Source organism: Arvicola amphibius, chromosome 4 (assembly GCF_903992535.2).
Source record: "Arvicola amphibius chromosome 4, mArvAmp1.2, whole genome shotgun sequence".
Lineage (NCBI taxonomy): Eukaryota > Metazoa > Chordata > Mammalia > Rodentia > Cricetidae > Arvicola > Arvicola amphibius.
In genome coordinates, this window is record NC_052050.1 from 69,738,510 (window position 1) to 69,755,661 (window position 17,152).

Genomic DNA, 17,152 nt, shown 5'->3' on the forward strand with positions numbered 1-17,152 from the left:
AAAGACCCCTGAAACCTCTACCCAAAGACATTAAGCTAGCAGCAGTAATGCCATTTCGCAGGGCTTGCACAAACAGGGCAGGTGAAAGGTTAGGGCCCTTAGGCGCCAAACAGATATCTGTGGTCAGCCATCTGGCCCCAAACGGGGAATAGAAAGTCCCTGGGACCCGTTCTACACCCTAGATAGGGCCAAGTTAGCTATTATCTGAGTCCCCTGCATGTCTCCAAGGTGAACCCACCACCCTATTTGAATCCACCAATGACAACCCTGTAACCAGGCATCTGCTTCTGTTCGCCCGCTTTTGCTTCCCCCCTGAGTTCCCCGCATGTCTCCAAGGTGAACCCACCACCCTATTTGTTTTTTTTTAAATATTTATTTATTTATTTATTTATTTTGTATACAATATTCTGTCTGTGTGTATGCCTGCACGCCAGAAGAGGGTACCAGACCCCATTAGAGATGGTTGTGAGCCACCATGTGGTTGCTGGGAATCGAACTCAGGACCTTTGGAAGAGCAGGCAATGCTCTTAACCTCTGAGCCATCTCTCCAGCCCCCCCACCACCCTATTTGAATCCACCAATGACAACCCTGTAACCAGGCATCTGCTTCTGTACACGCGCTTTTGCTTCTCCTACCCTATAAAAAGGGGGGTCACCTTGCCTAGCGGCCCGCAAGTCCTCCGAAAGACTTTACCGCCCGCAGGTACCTGTGTACTCCTAATAAACCTCTTGCTGTTTGCATCCGTGGTCTCGGCTTGATCCTTGGGTCCCGGGGTCTCCTCCTGAGGGAAGGTCCTCTTCGGGGGTCTTTCAATGGCAAATGTTCCTCCAAGTACTAAGATTTTATTCTTCTTATTTATGAGTATGTGTGCATGTGTGTAGCTGCCTGCAGAGGCCAGAAGATGGCAAATCTCTGCAGATCATAGAAACTTTCCTACATTCTTCTGCTTCTCTGCTCCTTTGGACCTTTGTTTTTTCCTCTGGGAGGAATGCCTCCACCTCCCCCAGCTTAGAGCATTCAAGGACATTTTGCAAACAGCACCCTCCTTTGGGCTGTGAGACTTCCTGCCCTTTGAGCACATCTAGTCACAGGAATGAGCACTACTCTGGATGTTTATCATTGCGTCTCTGTCCTTGCTTTGAGCACTGAGATATCTTGGAATAAAAGCTTCAGAGAAGACCAGAAAAGATCTCTGAAGTTCCCTGGTTCTGTTGTATCTCAAATTCATTAATCAGTCACTGGAGGGTCACTATAGGAGACACAGGCAGTTGTGAGACAACCCATGTGGGTGCTGGGAATCAAACTCAGGTCCTGATGAGCCACCCAGCCCCACTGGTCACTGAGAATAAGAGCCACAAGGAAAGTGCTGATCCCACTGAGAACAAATACCATCCCAAATTACAGCCAATTAAACATGGTTTATTTACTATACATAGAACTGACTCTCAAAATCAGGGTTTGAGAGAGCAGCATGGGTTAACTTTCTGGGCCTCTTTTTTTTTAAGGGAAAAGTGCAAAGTGGGTTTTTTTTTTTCAAAGGGGTTTGGTGAAGTAAGGATTTGACAAACAAATGTTTACAGAAGCAGACAGCAGATTAGGTTATTTGGCAGATCATCTTAGCAGGGTAGAGTACATCCATGGTGCGAGTCTAACTCCACAGTGGTAAGCATGTCAAAATCCACAAACAGGCTAAAGCAAGGTCAACTTGGAATTTTGCAGCAAACAGAAATGAACTTATTTTGACCTAACAAAATGGCTTTTAAGATGGAGTTAGGCTGGTCTAACAAAAAGATATGAGATGCTATTGTTTGAACACCCCACCAATATCACTGAGTTCATGTGTTGGGTACAAAAACCCCCAATTTAACAACATTGAGAGGTAGGGCATTTAGCTGAATGGATTACTATTATTATTATTATTATTATTATTATTATTATTATTATTATTGTGGAGCAAGTATTGGGAGGATGGATTTGGCACCAGTCTTTTCTTTGGCCATGTTATGTTAGAGCAAGGCCTTCCCCAGATATACTTTTCAGATGACACTACTGCAAAAACGCAACTCATTCTGAACTACTTAGTCAGAGATTTTCTGTTAAAGCAACATTAAATGTTATAAAATAGCAGACCTCAACTTACCCAGGAAGTTGTAAACCCTCCCTAATCCTTAGCCTTTATGTGGTTCTTAGTTCTTTCCAAACCTAGCCATCAGCAGGAAGAGATGTGGATCATCTCAGTTGATTCCAAATTTTATTTCCAGGTGCTGTTCATTCCCAGCACTGTAATGTGCTGCCTGATCCAAGGGGTTGTCTCCTGATGTCCTTACAGAGTATTTTGCAGAGACTCTTCACACCATAGAATTTCTGGGTTGGAACCAGCAATATGCAACACAACTTTTCTCAATGGAGGATCTGTGGCTACTGAAAATGAGGAATTTTTTAACTTTAAGTTATATAGGTTTGGTAGTGGCAGCACGCACCTTCAACACCAGCACTCAGGAGGCAGAGGCAAGCAGATTTCTGAGCTTGAGGTCAGCCTGGTGTATAAAGTTCCAGACAGCTAGGACTACACAGAAAAACCATGTCTCACCACCCCCAATTATAAATAATTATTAGTCACTATAGTTATATGTAATACAGGCATAGATCACACTAGGCAAGGAAGGCATAGCGGTAGCAGACTGTGGTTGTATGAGTGTAAGGTTTCTTGCTCTTATTGGATCTGGAAACTGAAAAATCCTTGTGATCAGCTTGCTATTCCTTTTCCAGTCCAAACTCTAGTCCATGGGACGATCCCACTCACATTTAGGGTGATTCTTTGCCACACAGCCAAACCTCTGGAAATACCCTCAGTCATGACCAGAGGTGTGTGCCCTCTAGGTGGTTTTAAACCCAGTGAAATTAAAAAAGATGAACCATCATATGAATGCAACTTTTAAGGGCTGATACTTTGCTGCCTGGTGAAAACGATCATATCTTTCAGAGGCATCATCTTGTTGTGTCTGAAAGATAGCTGAAAAACAGCTAGAGTTCAGTATTTCATCAGAACACTAATTCCATTGAAGAGGGGCTAACTCACATGGTTTAGTAATCTTTTGAAAAGTCCCATTTCTTGATTCCAGAATTGAAAGGCAATCATCTCTAAATAACAGCAGTCTTCAGTATTTCTTACAGGTATTACATCTGCCAAATGTCCTCTGATATGGTTTTGTATGACAAAAAAAAGTAACTTTGAATTTTATTTGCCACTTTTTATCTTGAAAAGATTTTAAAATTACATGTTTAAGTGTGAATATGCACATGTGAAGACTGGAGACATCAGACCTCCCTAGAGCTAGACAGACAGTACTTGTGAGCCACTTGACATGAGTACTGGGAACCGAACCTCTGTCCTTTGAAACTGAAAAACATCCTTTTAACCACTGAGCCATTTCTTCAGCTCCCTCTAACTGCCCATTTTCATATTTAGTACACCTAGATAACAGCACACAGGACAACAGATCATAGCTACAAATGACTTTAAAGCAATCAAAACAGCGGCAACAAAAACACTCTAGGAAAAGAATAACTGGGTAGAATAGCTCCAAATCACAGTAAGACCAAGAGACCAGCTTTGTAATTTTCCACTTTTAATAAAATTCACACACAACATTTGAATTCAGATATACAAAATGATAAACTTCAGAGACTAAGAGGTAGATTATAGCCCATTTTAATCTTTTATTTTGGCCCCTTTTAAAAAATGTGTAATTTCTTTGATCACTTGGATATTATTAAAATGTTATAAAAATATCACCAGTGTAGGGTTTAGTGTTTTGCTAATAAGAAGTGCAGCACACCCCTTCTGCTCACTAGATGCCTGTGATTATAATTACATCCAGCACACACTGCTGCAGAGAGAAAAGCACCATTTTACAAATGCCTGAAGTCAGGGTCTTCAGTTGTTAATCCTTCATCACAGATTACTCATTTTTTTTTTTTTTGAGATGGGGTCTTCCTAGGTTTCCTCAGGCTGCTTCAGACTCATAGACTCAAGCAATCCTCATGCTTAAGGGTCCTCAGTAGCTACAACCATGTGTATGAACCACTATGCATGGCTCTCAATTTTTTTAAAGTGTTGAACAGGTATGAATACTTTCCTCCTGTTACACAAAATTTATCCATGGCATTTAGTTGATTGTAGATTTTCTCCCATATTCATTATTTTTATTACATCTCTCAAGCACATATTCTCTGAAGAGCTTTGGTTTAAGGCTTTTTACACATGCAAATTTACTTTAAGAGTCCTCATCCATATGAATTTTATAATGATTGGTAAGGGATGACCTATGGTTGAAAAGTTTCCCACATGTGTTACATTCATAGGGTTTCTCTCCTGTATGGATTCGCTGATGTGCAATACGTGAAGAGCTCTGCCGAAAGGTTTTCCCACATGTGTTACATTTAAAGGGTTTCTCTCCTGTATGAATCCTTCGGTGCTGAATAAGAGCTGAACTTTGGCCAAATGACATCCCACATTCCTGGCATCGGTACGGTTTCTCCCCAGTGTGAATTCGCTGATGGTTACTGAGGGATGAATTACACCTGAACGTCTTCCCACACTCACTACATTTATAAGGTCTCTCTCCAGTGTGCATTCTCTGATGCTGGATCAGAGCTGAACTCTGTCTGAAGGCTTTCCCACAGACTTTACATTTACATGGTTTCTCTCCGGTGTGAATTCTCTCATGAATAATAAGAGTTGAATGGGAACTTAGGGCTTTGCCACATTCGTTACAATTATAAAACTTCTCCCCAGTGTGAATTATCCGGTGTCTGTTGAGTCTTGAGATAGAAGTGAAGCCTTTTCCGCATTCATTACACCTGTAGGGCCTTTCTCCAGTGTGAATTCTTTCATGTTGAATAAGGGATGCGCTCTGACTGAAGGCTCTGCCACATTCGCTACATTTGAAAGGTTTCTCTCCGGTGTGGATTCTCTGATGATAGCGAAGGGAGGAGCTAGACTTGAAGGTGTTGCCACACTCGTTACACAAGTAGGTCTTCTTTCTGGAATGGATTCTTTGACCAGGAAGGGATGTGCTACAACTAGATGACTTCCTACCTGGGTTATATTTAAAAGGGTTATCTCCAGCATGGACTTTCTGGTGTATAAAAAGACCTGACCTTCGGCCAAAGGATTTACCACATTCCTTACATCTGTAGGATTTCTCTACAGTGTGGGTTCTTAGGTGTTTATAAAGGGATGTACTGAGAGTGAAGGCTTTGCCACATTCTTTACATACATAAGGCTTCTCTCCAGTATGAGTTATTTGATGTTGGATAAGGGCTGAACTTTGGCTAAAGGCTTTTGAGCATTCTTTACATTTAAATAATTTCTCTCCACTGTGGTTTTTCTCATGTTTACGAAGAGATGAGGTGTTGATGAAAGTTTTCTCACACATACTACATTTATAGCGTTTATCTGGTGTGATTGTTGGGTGATTAGATAAACGTGATGCTATCTGCTTGAAAGTGTCTTGTTTTTCACATTCTGGTGACTTTTTTTCTCTATGTGACTTTGGACTAAATTCATTGTTTTTTCGGCTTCTTTCTATAGTCAAAGCATTCTTATCCTGCTTTTCCTCTAATTTCCCTTCATACATGAAAAGATTTTCTGACTTCAAGTTCAAAGTTTCATTTCTTTTAGATGTTTTCAGAATCAGTTCCTGAAATGAAGAGTCTTGTGTTTGAGTTGACTTGGTGGTTCTATGACTGTGCTTCAATCCTAGAAAGGGAAAAAAGAAATCAAAGATGTTTCTTGTGATATAAAAATTGACTACTGAGACAAGATATGTAGACTGAATAGGTACTAAGTTATTTAAGTGGTCTTGGCATGTGGTTAATAATATTGAGGGTGGAATAGAAGAGTTAGTAGAGAAACAACTGATGGGAACAAAAAGAATAAAGCAAACACACTTCAAGAGGGTGATTAAATGGGACAAAGAGCTGGAAAATGCATTGTCCAGAATTTGAGAGCAAATGATAGTCACCTACATTGTTCTCTGCTAAATGTGCCCTCTTTTGTTTCCTGCCAACAATATCTTTCAGATTCTGTTCAAAAGTTTATTGTGAGAATCCTTTCTTGACTCAGAATATCCAGTTTATTTCTCCAGCCAGATCCCTGAGGCATAATCTCAATCTGTAGCCCTGGTATCCTTGAACTCATGGCTCCTTGCTTTAGTCTCTTGAGTGCTGACATTATATGACCACTTCTGTATCTCTCTACAAAAAACAACCAGATCAGCATGTTCTGTCTCTCACAACCCTCTTGACAGTGCATGTGTATCTGTTTTGTTTTGAGATGGAGTCTCACTATACAGCCCATGTTGGTAAATTAGGCTAGCTTCACACTTGTAGGAATCCTTTTGCCTCTGCCTTCCATGTGCTGAGATTATAGGCATGTGCTACCACATCTGGCTTGTTTAGTAAATCTTTTTACTTATACCTACACAATTTGAAGAATGTCAAACAGTCTTGATTAAACATTAATTTCATATATATTTGTCATAAGCCCTCATAGCACCTGCCTTCCCAAACAGAACACAGATGATTGAGATTTCTGAACCAGTTTACAAAAAAGACATTAAATTAATTCTACAGAGAAGCCACAAGGTCAAGAACTGTTAAGTTGAAAAGGGAGCCTCATCCATGCATCAAGCAAGAGAGGTGTTATGGTTTGAGTCTGAAGTGTCAACTAAAGGCTCATGTATTAAAAGCCTCACTACTAGTTGACTGGCTTAGGGTAGTAACTGGATTATCAGTGGATTCCTAACCCAATGGGATTACAGAAAGGTGGTAGAAGACAGGAAGTGGGGCCTTGTTGGAGGAATAGGTTATAGGGGATTATTTTGTATATCTTGTCCCTAGTCTCCCCCACTTCTGGACTGCCATGTTCATGTATCACCCACATGATGCTCTGCCTCACCACAGGCTCAGAAGTCATGGATTAAAATCTCTAAAGTTGTGAGACAAAATAATTCTTTCCCCTTTTAAATGAAAATGGTTTCTCTCTAGTAGTTTTCAGAGCAATGGAAACTACTAACCTAACACACTGCCTCAGGCCTTCTTGTGAAGAAAGGCTGTAGTCCTGAGCCCTCACGTTTACTAGAGTTCCAAGCACAGCGGTACAGCACTGTAGTGTATCTTCCCCATTGATAAAGCAGGGTGGTGTGAGTAAGAATGCCCCCCATAGGCTCATATATTTGAATGTTTAGTCACCAGGGAGTGGGACTGTTTGAGAGGATTAGGAGGTGTGGTCTTTTGGAGGAAGTGTGTCATTAGGAGTGGGCTTTGAGGTTTCAAAAGCCCATGCTAGGCTCAGTCTGTCTGCATGTATGCATGCATTTGACTCTCTTCTTGTTGCCTATGGATCAAGACATAGAACTCTCAGCTACTGTTCTACCACCAAGTCTAACTGTGTGCTGCCATGCTCCCTGCCGTGACAATAATAGCCTAAGCCTCTGAAACTGTAAACCAGCCCTAACTAAATGTTTTCCTTTATGACAGCTGCCATGGTATGGTGTCTCTTCACAGCAATAGAGCAGGGACTAAGACAGGCACCGAGATGGCATTTTGTTTCCTATGCATTACTGCCTCTACTATGGTCTTCCAACTAGTTTCCTATCTTTGAATCTTGCCCTCTGACAACTCAGTCACCACACTGCAAACAGGTAATCCTGCCTAAAGCCACATCTTCCTGTGCTACAGGTTCCTAAAGATCTGCTAGAATGCCAATGATTCATAGATGAGGTCCAGGTTCGTTCCCATAGTGAAAGAAACTTTTGTCTACATCTGTAGGGATGAAGTGGCTGGGACTGAGATGAATGGACTAGCAGAATACTAAGAAGGAAAGAGGACAATTAAGATCATGTCTAGCTCCAGACTGAAAATGAATTATGGCACCAATTACCAAGAGGGAGGGGGAAATGCCAAGTCCTAGGGAGTCTGTTTCAGGCATGTCTGTGATAGCTATGGGGCTTCAGAAGAAAATGCAAGGAGGCACTGAAATAGCTGTCTGTTATTTTAGCAATCTGGGGAAAGGTCAGAGCTGAAGCTAAGCATGTAGGAGTCATCGGCATACAGATTCTATTGAAAATCAAAGAACTGAAAGAAATCACCAGATTCTTTGAACATATGTTCCGGGAGCCAGAGAGGAGTAGGAAATCAGTTGTGGAGAATATCCTGAAGACTGGGTTTGGGGTTTGGTTGTTGTGTTGATAGTTATTGCAACTTGACATAAGCTAAAGTCATCAGATGGAATCTCAATTAAGAAAATAAAAAAATGCTTACATAAGAATGTGATGGAGGAGAGTTATCTGTCTATGTTTCTTTCACTGGTTAATTAATAAAGAAAACTGCCTTGGCCCTTTAAGAGAACAGAAAATTAGGTAGGTGGAGTAGACAGAACAGAATTGTGGGAACAAGGAAGTAGAGTGGGGGAGACGCTTCAGGCAGTCGCCATAGGAGTCTCCATGCTGCTCCTCTCCGAGATGGACACAGGTTAAGATCTCTCCTGGTAAGGCACACCTCATGGTGCTACCCAGATTACTAAATATGGGTTAAAGGAAGATGTGAGAATTAGCCTATAAGAGGCTACAGATAATGGGCCAGGCAGTGTTTTAAAAGAATACAGTTTCCGTGTAATTATTTCGGGTGTAAAGCTAGCCAGCGGCGGGTGGCGGGACGCAGCCCCGCCGCTTCACACTACAAGAATGGGCTGTAGGAAAGCCTGTAGGATATTTTCTTAATTAGTGGTTAATGGGGGAGGGTCCATCCCTGCTAGTCACCCTGGTTCTATAAGAAAGCAGGCTAAGCTAGCCATGAGGAGCAATCCAGTAAGTAGCACTCCTCTGTGGACTCTGCATCAGCTCCCACCTCCAGGTTCTTACCCTGCTTGACTTCCTGTCCTGACTTCCTTTGATATGAACTGTGATGTAGAAGTGTAAGCCAAATAAACCTTTTCCACCCCAAATTGCTTTGGCCACGGTGTTTCATCACAGCAACAGTAACCTTAACTAAGACAGCTGGAAAAGGTTTGTTATACAAGCATGAAGACCTTAGTCAATCCCCCAGAAATCAAAAAAAAAAAAAAAAGATGAGTACAGTGGATTTGTAATTCCAGTGCTGGAGTTATTGAAACAGGAGGATCCCTGGGCTTGCTGGTCAGCTACTCTAGCCACATTGGTAAGTTCCAAGTTCAGTGAGAAATTATCTCAAAAGAAGATGGGGAGCGAATGAAGGAAGTATCTGAGGCTCACTTCTGACACCCATGTACAGATATACAGAATGAGCAGGAATACACACATATCCCCAAGTACTAAAACTACTGACTGCAGCCAATAGAGGTAGCACGGAATTTAAGAACCATTCTATTATGAGCATTGTACACAAGAGAGAACTGTAGGACTCGGGAAATATGGAAAAGTGAAAAAACAAGAAGAAATGGAAAATATGTGTAAAGCCTGGTTCCAAGGAGAATAAGAACAGGAGATTAGGAATTTTGCTTATAATGGAAGCAATCAAAGCTACAAGGGCCTACATCAATTCTATTGTACCCATTTCAATTCCCAAGTGCCAAGGTCTTAGCTCTCAATTCAGTCTTAGATTATGGACTTGCTAACTGTTCTTTACAATCTACTCAGAACTGTGGCCATCACTACAAACTGAGAAAACACAGGTCTCTACCCTGTCTCAGAGGAAGCAGGGCCATGCCAAACATGGCCTTTCAACCTCCATAATTGAGATAATGAATTCTAATTGCTTTAAATTACTGAGTTTTATTTAATGTGGTGTCCCTAGCATATCACTATGAACCCTTATGTCTCTTTCACTAAACGAAGGCTAAAGCAATTCTCAGCCATCAATCATTCCATCCATAAATGTGTCAAAATTACTCATATGACCTCCCCAAACACTATTGTTTGCACGAAGTCTTGTACTTCACATATAAACCACAAATAACCCAAACTGCTCTGATGTAAAGACAATTTTGGAAATTCTCTATGTTCTAAGCCACGAACATCAAACATAATTAGTCACTTGCTTCATTTGTCTTTCAGTATTTAGGGAGGGCTGTTTCATTTTATTCACACAGAGTGACTCGTTCCTGTGTTTTCTATGTAACTAGAAGCCTACTCTGGCCAGCACTAGAAATGGACATGAATGAAACAAGCTGCCTCCACATAGACGTCGAGGAAGAGACAGAGCCTAAGCACGTGCAGGGAGTGTGTGGAAGGAAAACAGGCACGCTGAGATGAAGAACATGGACGACGGAGCCCTGATATGAACGAGTGGAGCCTGTTCCACAAAGGGACAACTGGGCAGAAACCTGGGAAAGCCAAGGAAGCCATCACAAGAGCACTTGACCACCGAGAAAAAAAGGAGGCACAGACAGAAAAGGTCAGGCACAAAAGCCTTGAGGCAGAACAGGAGATAAGAGTGAAGATGGTGTTGAGGACTCTGGCTTGTGCTATGTGGGAGGGTCTTCTGTTTGTGTTGATTTCATTGGTTAATAAAGAAACTGCCTTGGCCCATTTGATTGGCCAGCCCTTAGGTGGGTGGAGTAGATAGAACAGAATGCTGGGAAGGGAAGTTAGTAAATGGCCATGCTTCTCCTCAGTGAGACAGTCGCGATGGAGCCAGCCACCAGATCAGACATGTTGAATCCTTCCCGGTAAGATACCGCTTCGTGGTGCTACACAGATTATTAGATATGGGTTAGTCAAGATGTGAGTAAGAGGCTGGAACTAATGGGCCAGGCAGTGTTTAAATGAATACAGTTTGTGTGTTGTTATTTTGGGGCATAAGCTAGCCAGGCGGCCGGGAGCCAGGAGGGACGAAAAGCAGGCCTGCCCGCAGCTCACCACTACAGTGCTATGCGGGGTGAAAGTCACTAGTTTGAGATTTAGGACTGCTGCAACCTTGTGTAAAATCAGGAAAAGCTACCCTTCCTCTGAACAGACACAACCCCAGAGACTTCAGTGATAGGACAGCAGCCAGCTGACTTCCACTCAGAGTTCAGCACACTCTTGATGGCAGCTGACATTACAGACAACAAAGGAAATGACAAGGCAGTGGAAGTGATCTCTCACAGGGATACGATTACTAAAACATTTCTGGAGTTTAAAAACGTCAAAATTCCAGACTATTTGTGCATTTGGATGTGAACCAAACCTGTGCAATGCACCCATGATTCTTAGTATAGCTATGCAGGAAAAGCACCACCTTATTGCTTAGGCTTTGGGTCAATTCTTAAGCAAGAGACCCAAGTAAGACACAGAAACCCTGAGCCATGGCCTCTCACCTCTCAGTTTAAAACTTACAAATCCAGGGACAACAAAAGCTGTTTTATTTGTACATTTTGTTGTGGCTGATTTTTAAAAAAATTCATTATTCATTTTTATAGGTAAGGATGTTTGGCCTGCATGTGTACTGCATGTGTTGCTGGAGCACACAGAGGTCAGAGGAGGGCATCAGAAGCCCTGGAACTACAGTTATGGTTATGAACCATGTGGGTTCTGGGAACTGAACTCAGATTTTCTGCAAGGGCAGTCACTGCTCTGAAGAACTGAGTCCTGTTTTGTTGTTTTCTTATTTGTGATTAGTTTTGAAGGGAAAAATAACTTGTAAGTTCAGAAGTGGGTTCTGTCTGACACCATGACCTCAGATACAGATTTGCTGGTCCTCAACTGCCCTTGTGGGATGTAAGCTCCTGCTGAGGAGGAGTCAGGTACATGGTGGTTTGCCAGGCACATCATGGACACAGAAGCATCCCTAAGCCTCCTACCTGAAGTCCACTTTTGAGAGAAAAAAGGATGGCCAATCCTCAAGAGGAACAGAGCAGCATACTTATAATCCCAGTGCTCAGGGGACTGAAGTAGGAGAAATCTAGAGTTCAATGGCAGCCTGGGCTACAGTCAAAGCCTCCTCAGAATAGAGCAGAAAGCAGCTCCAGCGTCCACTCCTCAGTCATCCACTCAGCTCTTCCCAGAGCTGAAGACGGCAGGTGACCACTTCATCAGGCATCTCAGCCTCTCCCAAGACAGCTCTGAACCACAGGCCTACTTCTGCTCAGGCTAATTCCCCTTAGGCATCCCATCTACTTACTTTGGGGTGGCCTCTGGCAGTTTCTGCACAAGTGAGGATGTAAAGGACAATTGTGGCTGCCATCCCAGAAGTGGTCACTTTGGACTAGGAAGAGATGTTCTTGTATAATACAAGGCTGTGAGAGAACAGGGTGGTCTGCCATGTGGTCTTCTCTAGGCCCAGGCCTACTGACTGACTCAAGGGCTAAGAACTGCCCCAATTCCTCTTCCTTCCTTGCTCTTAGGCTCCCTGACCCAGCCCCACACACCCTACACACAGCAGTGGCCCTGAACTCTCAGGGCGCTCTGTGCCATGCTCCAGTACTCACTGGGCTTTTCCACAGGGCTGCCCACGGGTGCTTGGTTCTTTATTCTCCTCACTGCGCCCAGCTTCATGAGAGCAGGGTCCAGCTTTATCCCACCTACTGCCACTTGGCGGCACCTAGCACAGAGCTTGTTCAGCATTTAAAGCCCATGATGTGAGTCTTGGCTCACCAGTGAGGGAGTTTGCCCAAGCCTCTATCACCACAGCAATCACCTCCCCTGCCCCCCTCCCCTTTCAGGTCACTTCAGGGCAGGCTCACAAGGTCTTTTCTCTTAACCACCTTGTGAAAACAGTTTCCCAGGATCCTACTCCCGCCTGAGCAGCTCAAGGCTTCAAGGGCTCTGACTTTGCTTGTGAGTTCTAACATTACAGAATTCCCTACCAGAGATCTATATCTAAGTACTTCACTTACATCTAAAATGAAAACCACCGCCACCCCAAACTCAACAGACTGGGTCTCCCGACGCCTGAAGCAGAGGCCTTCATCTAGACCCCGCTAGCTTTCTCCCTCATTCCTGCAGGAGCTCCCCGGGCTCCCTGGTTGTATTCCTGCAGGAGCTCCCCGGGCTCCCTGGTTGTATTCCTGCAGGAGCTCCCCGGGCTCCCTGGTTGTATTCCTGCAGGAGCTCCCCGGGCTCCCTGGTTGTATTCCTGCAGGAGCTCCCCGGGCTCCCTGGTTGTATTCCTGCAGGAGCTCCCCGGGCTCCTGGCTGTGTCTCACTTTCAGTCCGTCCTCCGCAGTGCGTGTCCCAGGGCTTCCTGAACATAGCAGCTCTTTGCAAAAACTTAAAACATTATATGCAAGTGAAGGTCCTTCCCCAAATTCATTCCAAAAGAACACACAGCCCCTAACCCTAACCCTGCTCACGGTGCAGAGCCCCCACTCGAGCACACACACACACTTGTAAGAACACAGTTTTCTATCAACCTAGTGGTAACACACCTCGACAGTGCTCTGAAACGTGCCTCACTCCTTGGCACTCTCTGGACTGTCTCTATCACAGGTGTGGATGAATGCCAGAACAAGGACATACATTTTTTTGTTTGTTTGTTTTTAGCTGTTCTACCAAAGACCTCTGAATTGTTTCTGATTAGAACCGGCGTTCCCGACACTATCAAAGATTATACGACTGCTGTTTACGATAAGTACTTCCAGTTGTTCACATGCAGAATGCAGCTCCCAGAACTGCATCAAGGCACTTGGCTGGGGACCCTTGTGTAGCCTTCCCATCTCATTTCCTTCTCCTTTACAGGCTTTGAGTTTCAGCCTGAGTGAGTTCTTTACCATCCCTTAAATACATCACATTTCTTAAATGATCTCTGAAGATGCAACCCTCCTCAGAAACAACTAACAAGAGAAAAGATCCCAGGGAAGAATAAAAGTGAGCTGGGGCAGATTTCAGCTCCAGTTTCCCCTCCTTCACTCTTGTTTAATTCATTGTTAATTTATTGGGTTGTTTTTCGTTTGTTTTTTTCTGGGTTGGGGTTTTTGTGCTAAGAATTAAGCCCAGGGCTTTATTTGTGCCAGGCAGGTGTTCTTACCATTGAGCTCAGCTCCATCCCAGCCCCCATCACTTCTTGTGCATGGAGGACCTGAAGACACTTCCCAGCCCACACTCCACGCTGCACCCTCTCCTTCTTCACCACACTGGGGTCTGCACACACTCACCCAGAGAGGAGCTTCCAGGTCCTTCTTTTTCCACCTTCCAGGGATCCTCTCCTTGCTGCAGCAGGGAGATCACCTTTGGTTTGGTAAACGGGAATCCTGCTTGTAGATAAAATTAACTCATTAACTAAAAGCCAGGCAACCATAGAAGACTGAGAAAATCTCTTATGTTGTAGAAATCAAGTGAGCCTAAAATGTTCACCCCGTACAGCCCTTTGCAGAAAAAGTATGCAGACTTGTAGGAAAGGCTACAAATGGGAAAGAGAGGTTCCAGAGACAGAACAAAGCTCTCTGCTTAGAGATGAACCACACAGGCACAGAATGACGATGCTGGGGAAGATGCCTGGACTGTGAGGAACCAAGGGAAGGGATGTTCTCGCTGCCATCTCCTCTGCTGAACATGGGCAGCTCCAAGCCTGCTGTGGGAAGAACGTGCCAATACTTAGATATAAGGACCCACTTGTATGACCTTAAGGCAAAACTCTGCTATGATTTCACAACGGCCACAGCTTTCATTCAGGGAAGGCGGTGCTAGGTCTCATTCTGAATCTACGCCCACAGGGAACGCCCTTACCCAGGGAGGCCAGGTTGCTGTAGTTCTCCAGCATCACCTCCCGGTACAGGCTTCTCTGAGAGTGGTCCAGCTTCTTCCACTCATCCCGAGTAAAGAGCACGGCCACATCCTCGAATGTCACTGACATCTGTGAGGGAAAGCTAACTTGATGAGCCCTGAGTTCAAGTTAGATACCCAGATTCAAAAGATCTGACCATGAGGGAAGTCACCCGATGTAGCCTTGGGCTTTTACATGCATGTACCCATGTATACATGCACATTCTCACACAGAGATATGTTCAAACACATGAGAATATGCATACATGCATACCATATCATGCATACATACACATGACAACCAAACCACCATGGGCTGGAGAAGCCTGGGGGAGCAACATACGGACTGGCAGGAAAAGAAAATAATCAAGCCTGGTAAGGGCAAAGAATTTGCGCGGATGAGCATGGGAGGCAGAAAGGAATTTTCTCAAGTATGTATGTTTATTCTGTCCCAGGGCACCTGATATGTTACTTGTGGAATTTTTAGGCATACACCATCCTGGGATCAGGTAACCATAGCGCGGCTATCAAGAAATACAGAAGACTAGAATTGTGAACACGGGGTGCACTCGCTACAGAATCCACCAGTCACAGAGGTAGGATCAACTCCTCCAAGTAGGACACGGGCTCCAAATCCTAGTGAAGGCTGAACTATGTGGAGAACTTGCGTCAGGATAGAAAAAAGAAAAGCCAAACCAAACCCCTCCTTCCACTAAGAAGTCAAATGGCAGTGCGCTTACCTGAGACCCCGCTTCCCTTTGCTCAGGAGCCATGTTCTCTCTGTAGTGAAGATGAAGGCGAATCTGAGGGAAGAAAAAGAAGGGGTAGGTAGCACCTGCTGCTTCGCATCCCTCAGAAACACCATCTTCAAAAGCGTCCCATCGGCTGAGCCTGGCTCTCCAGCCTTCAGAGAAAAGAAGCAGGAGCTGGGGGGTGGGCTTCAGAGAATCGACAGGTCACTACTCTTCTGGTCCGGGACTTCCAGATGCAAGACTCAGGCGACACCAGACTCCATCAGAGGGGACTCACTGACCCCCACGTGCCAGGCATCACCCTACACTGTTCGCCACAGCTCAGCTGGCTCTGCCTGGCCCCTTTAGATCAGAAAATTGAGGCTGGAGTGCAGCCACAGTGGGGACGGCATCCGGTTGCACCCACTCAGACCTGACACGGGTCCAGGACGTGTTCCTCCTCCCCAAGCGCTGCCTACACAGCTGTTCTGCTGTTGTCAAGGGGTCGATTGCCTGCTGCCCAGAAAAAAAAAAAAAAAAAAAAAACTCCAGAAAGGTGACCAGTGGCTCAGGACAGGAGGGTAGCACAGGAAACATAGCTTGAGTTGGCCCCGCCGGGGCCGTGGGGCGCAGGTCACTTGCAGTCCAGGACCAAGACCTCCGAGAGCGCGCGTTTCTCCGCGTGCCCGAGGCCGGTGCCTGAGGAGGGGGACGCGCCCTAGACGCGCCGGGCCGAACCCAGCCCAGCCCGTCTGGCGTTAGAACAGAATTGGCCTTCGCTCACCTTCCCCGCCCCGAGGCTCCGCCACGCCTCACGGAGGCTCAGAGCCGCCGCGCTCACGCGGTCTCCGTCTAGGGACCTCGGGCCCCCCACCTCGAAGGGAGCCTGAAACGCCCCAGGGTCCGCGAAGGCTCACGGGCAGTCAGGGCTCCGGGTCCGAAGACGGGAGGCCTCTGGGAAATGTAGTCCGCTCCGAGACCCAGGGATTCTGGGATTTGAAGTTCCTGGGTTTGGCTCAGCTCTGGTGCACAGATGCAGTGGAAGAAGTAGTGAACACCAGGAACCAAACACCTGCTTGTTAGATAAATGATGAAAGATGTTGCTGGTTCGTGTAAAGAAAGATGGCACAAAATACTCTTTAGAAGAGCTTTATTATAAGTAATAGTTGGGCTGGAGAGCTGCTCAGCAGTTTAAGAGTCCTTGCTGCTCTTGCTGAGGACCTGGGCTCAATTCCCACTACCTGTATGAAGTTGTTCACAAAGTACTGTAACTCCAGCGCCTGGGTTCCACCGCCCCCTTCTGGTCTTTCCTGGCAGTGCATGCATCTTATGTTCATACATACAATAATAATTCTTTAAAATTCTTCTTTTACCTCAAATAAACAAAAAGGGGAGGGGTGAGTTTGTGGTAAAATATTTGTTTACACTGTAAAGACATGCTCTGTCTAAGGAGACTTCTGATTGGTTTAATTTATAAAGAGCTAAAAGGCCAATAACTAAGCAGGAGAGATAGGTGGGACTTCCTGGCAGAGAGAGGAAACTCAAGATGAATCTAGGCTCCAGAGAGATACCAGCCAGATGTGGAAAGAGTCAGGCACAGAATGGAATAGAGGTCAAAGTCACATGGTAGAATGTAGATTAATAAAAATATGGGTTAATTAGCTTATAAAACAAGCCTGAGCTAAAAGCTAAGCTTT

The 17,152-nt window shown here is 44.7% G+C and overlaps 1 protein-coding gene across 2 annotated transcripts; it reads right to left on the reverse strand.

The window, feature by feature from the left end:
• Positions 1-3,633: 3,633 nt before the first annotated feature.
• Znf354a (zinc finger protein 354A) lies at positions 3,634-16,377 on the reverse strand. Of its 2 annotated transcripts, none has more exons than XM_038328988.1 (5): positions 16,240-16,377; positions 15,465-15,527; positions 14,689-14,815; positions 14,118-14,213; positions 3,634-5,765 (listed from the first exon to the last, which is right to left on the reverse strand). In XM_038328988.1, exons 2-5 carry the CDS (start codon positions 15,495-15,497, stop codon positions 4,279-4,281), a joined length of 1,743 nt encoding a protein of 580 aa, XP_038184916.1. In that variant the 5' UTR covers positions 15,498-15,527; positions 16,240-16,377; the 3' UTR covers positions 3,634-4,278. The 2 variants fall into 2 exon arrangements, with proteins under 2 accessions (XP_038184916.1, XP_038184915.1); XM_038328987.1 differs by having other exon boundaries at positions 14,118-14,216.
• Between the last annotated feature and the right edge of the window lie 775 nt (positions 16,378-17,152).

Coding starts and splice junctions, on each gene's coding strand:
- Znf354a (XM_038328987.1), bottom strand. CDS start 15,497: ATGGCTCCTGAGCAAAGGGAAGCGGGGTCTCAG. Junction 14,816..15,464: donor AAAGGGAAGCGGGGTCTCAG/GTAAGCGCACTG, acceptor TTTCCCTCACAG/ATGTCAGTGACATTCGAGGA. Junction 5,766..14,117: donor ACCTGGAAGCTCCTCTCTGG/GTGAGTGTGTGC, acceptor TTCCCTTTCTAG/GATTGAAGCACAGTCATAGA.